This window comes from Notothenia coriiceps, unplaced genomic scaffold (genome assembly GCF_000735185.1).
Source record: "Notothenia coriiceps isolate Sejong01 unplaced genomic scaffold, NC01 NC01_scaffold00022090, whole genome shotgun sequence".
NCBI lineage: Eukaryota > Metazoa > Chordata > Actinopteri > Perciformes > Nototheniidae > Notothenia > Notothenia coriiceps.
Window position 1 is genome coordinate 6,613 of NW_011354791.1, and position 3,645 is coordinate 10,257.

The following is a 3,645-nucleotide window of genomic DNA, read 5'->3' on the forward strand; positions in this document are numbered from 1 at the left end:
AGAGCCTGTCTCTGATTGGCTGAAAAACCAAGCAGATCATTGCAGCATTACCCATTCTCTTTCTGTTACTTTAGATGAAACTAAGGAGCCCCTCCCCACGCCCCTCTGAGAGAGATTTGGTTACAAAGAACACAATAGTGCTCTAGGACAGTGGTTCCCAAAGTAGGGGGGCGCAGAGGTATGACAGGGGGGGCGCGAGAGACCAGGAGGAAAAATGGTTATTAAAAATAAATAAAAAGATTTAAAGCTCGGCTCTGTGTGTGTGTGTGAAACGAGCCATTTTGTGTGTGGAAGAGAGAGAGAGCACACCGGTACCGTTGTTGTTAGCTTCTGGTGCTAGCGAGCTACGCTAACGGATATAAGGAGTTGTGTTTGTTTCCTTACCTTGCTGTGCTCTGTGTGTCAGGTAACTACGCCGCTGTGGGGAACATGACCCCCCAAATCGATGTGTGGGACCTGGATGTTGTCGACTGCTTAGAGCCCGCCTTCTCCCTGGGGACCAAAAAGGCCGCCAAGAAGAAAAAGAAGAGCAAGAAGGTGTTTACATGTTACACTGTCCTTTGCTAGCTTCTGTATGGTGAAAGTGGGAGCTGTTGTTCAAAAACTGTGAGACCTTGAATAACAGCGTCATCTTTCTGACTGGAATTATTAGAAAAAAGGGGTTTGTTCAGAAATCCTTTATTTGTCCCGCAGCGGGGAAATCTATGCCGTTACAGCATTAATTGCACATAAGTGTATAGTGCACATGTAGGGAGGTACTGCAGGCATTTTTATTGCAAACATTTTGTTTTTTATAATGAAAACTGTTGGAAATTGAAGGATTTGTTTATGTTTTTTTAGGATATGTGGACTATTTATTACCCCATCAGTAGTGGACGTTTTTCTCCCAGCTCTCGCATTATTTTCTGCTTTTTTATTATTATTATTATTATTATTAATTGAATTTAAGTGTATATTGCACATGAGAAGAGGTATTGCACAACAGTTTTATATTTACAGGCATGTTTATTTAAAAAATGTAGTTTTTTAAATAGAAAACATTTCAAAATTGAATTATTTTTATATTTCTTTAGGATTTTTTGACTATTTATCTTTTAAATGTTTGACCCCATTAGTAGTAGACATTGTTCTCCATGCTTTGCTGGATGTCATTAACACATTGTTCTCCTTGATGCCAGGGGGGGGCAGCAGCAGAGCCTTTGGAGGGCCACACAGACGCAGTGCTGGATTTATCCTGGAACAAACTGCTCCGGTCAGTATTGTGCTTATAGTATTTGTGTTGTGGCGTTTTAGTCCGTTTCCTTAAAGGTCACCTATCATGCTATTTGTAGGCAATAGCATAGGTCTCAGATATATATAAAAAACATGTCTATGAAGTGTTTCGCTCAAAATACCAAACAGATCACCCATTCCCATATCCCTCTATTTCACTTCCTGTGAATGGAATATTAAATATTAGACTGAATATATCAATGTACAGTGAAGATGGCTCTAACAACCTAATAACAAAAATTGCACCTTATGCTTATCAAATATACACGTAATTAGACTCTTTATACAAGGTTTTATATATGGGACAGTGTATATGTAAACTCATCTGTGAAACAACCCTTCTCTCCGTTAGAAATGTGCTGGCCAGTGGGTCAGCTGACGACACCGTGGTGTTGTGGGATCTCACTCAAGGCAAACCAGCCACTACTCTGCGCAGGCACACTGATAAGGTATTCAAAATGGAGAAATAATTATAACGGATGTACTTCAAAGTGATTATCTGTCATTACATCACAATCATTTCCACTTCCTTTTCCATCCTTTAGGTTCAGACGTTATCATTCCATCCATTTGAGGCCCAGACTCTGATATCAGGCTCTTATGATAAGTAAGTGTGATCTATAGCCGCATTTCCACTACAGGTTTTAGCGCGGCTTGGTTCGGATCACTTTAAGCTGCGTTTCCATTACCGTTAGTAACGAGGGCAGTAACTATAGTAACCACGCAGTGTAGGCATGCTTTCCTACTGGAACCACTCCGGCCGTTGTGGCCCTTGATGGCTCTATAAGCACTCTTCAGTTTTTTTTGTTTTTCTCTACACTGCTGGAAAGTCTGTACCTCGTACCTTGTTAAAAATACTTTGTTATAAACATTAAGTTATAATGATAAGCATTTTTTTGGTTTCGCCCGTGTGGGCATGTGCGGGTGGAGGGAGGGAGGGAGAGGGGAGTGTAGCGAGTGTACTGTGATACTACAATATAAATGAAATGGCATCGATTACTGTACACTATAATGAAATAAAAAGACTTGTAAAAAAAAAAAAATACTTTGTTGAAATTTGAAATACTTGCTGACGGTAGCACGTCTGTTTTAAAAAATGGTGCTTATGCGACGCCTGGGGAATGTCTCGCGCAAGAATTGTGACGAATCTCTCTGACCAATCAGCGGTCGTCCGTGTTTTACGTCACTAGCGAAGCCTATTTTCAGTTCGCTTGGAACCTCGACTGAGGTGGTTAAAAAAAAAAGTACCAGTGAGCCGCTACTACCCCTAGTGGAAAAGCAAAAAAGAGCAACCCGAGCCGCGCTAACACCCTGTAGTGGAAACGCTCCATATTATCATTCATTTGTAGAATGAGGCGATAGGAGATAAACAGATTCTCCTTCACGATGAGTTACAAAAATGTTCTCTTTTCAGGACGGCTGTTCTGTACGACTGCCGGAGTCCAGACAACAGCAACCGGACCTGGAGGTTCAGCGGGCAGGTGGAGCGTCTGGCCTGGAACCACTTCTCCCCGTACAACTTCCTGGTAGGTGCTCTAAATCTGCACTGGGAATACCCCATCCATGTTCCTACTTTAAAAAACTTTAACAGGAAGAGTTTTGAGAAGAAATGAACACAACACCCCAGAGCTCTGCACTAGCTACCAATCAGTCAAAGCATAGACTTCAACTTTTAACTTATAAAGCTCTAAATGGACTGCGACCCCAATATGTCAGAGATTCTGCTCTGTACGATTTTTCTGACAGATATTGCGATTCGATTTGCGATATTTGTTTTTAAGCGACCCAACGGAAGTTTATTGTAAAAGGCGGCCATATCTCCGGTTAGGAAGGTCGCATCAACGTGCTCCCGTCTCTAGCACCCCCGCAGCCCGAGCTACGAGTGAAAGAACTAAACTTACATGAAACTTCCGTTGGGTTGCTTTAAAGTCAAGCTTCAGTTTAAGACTCACCCTGTAATAGAAACATGTGATGGAGCATTAGTAACCTGACTCAGATGGTTTCACCAAACCATCTAGGAGAGCTCCATTGGAAGGCATTTGGAAAAGGGTTTTAAAAATACTTGACAGGTGATTGGATCAATCTGTCTATCACCTTCTATCATGGGCCACTTCTGATTGGTTAAAAACGGCTGGTATGTGGAGCACAGCACTTCTGATTGGTTAAAAATGACTGGTAGGTGGAGCACAGCACTTCTGATTGGTGTGGATGAATCACACAAAGGAAAAAAAAGACTTTTTTTTTTTTTTTTAAATGTTAAAAGAAATCGCAGGCTTTGCAATTTGATAATCGCATCATTTCAAATTTCAATTTAAAATCGATTAATCGTTGAGCCCTACTCCAGATCATTTAACTATGTTTTAACAGCACTTC

General features: G+C 41.2%; 1 protein-coding gene across 1 annotated transcript in view; it reads left to right on the forward strand.

The window, feature by feature from the left end:
* pwp1 (PWP1 homolog, endonuclein) overlaps positions 1-2,900 on the forward strand; it is a 6,207-nt gene extending 3,307 nt beyond the window's left edge. The window contains exons 7-11 of the mRNA XM_010780646.1: positions 407-537; positions 1,179-1,252; positions 1,625-1,721; positions 1,818-1,879; positions 2,687-2,900. Of these exons, the coding sequence (XP_010778948.1) occupies positions 407-537; positions 1,179-1,252; positions 1,625-1,721; positions 1,818-1,879; positions 2,687-2,885 (563 nt within the window). The 3' untranslated portion in view covers positions 2,886-2,900. The remainder of the gene's footprint in view (positions 1-406; positions 538-1,178; positions 1,253-1,624; positions 1,722-1,817; positions 1,880-2,686) is intronic.
* Positions 2,901-3,645: the final 745 nt, after the last annotated feature.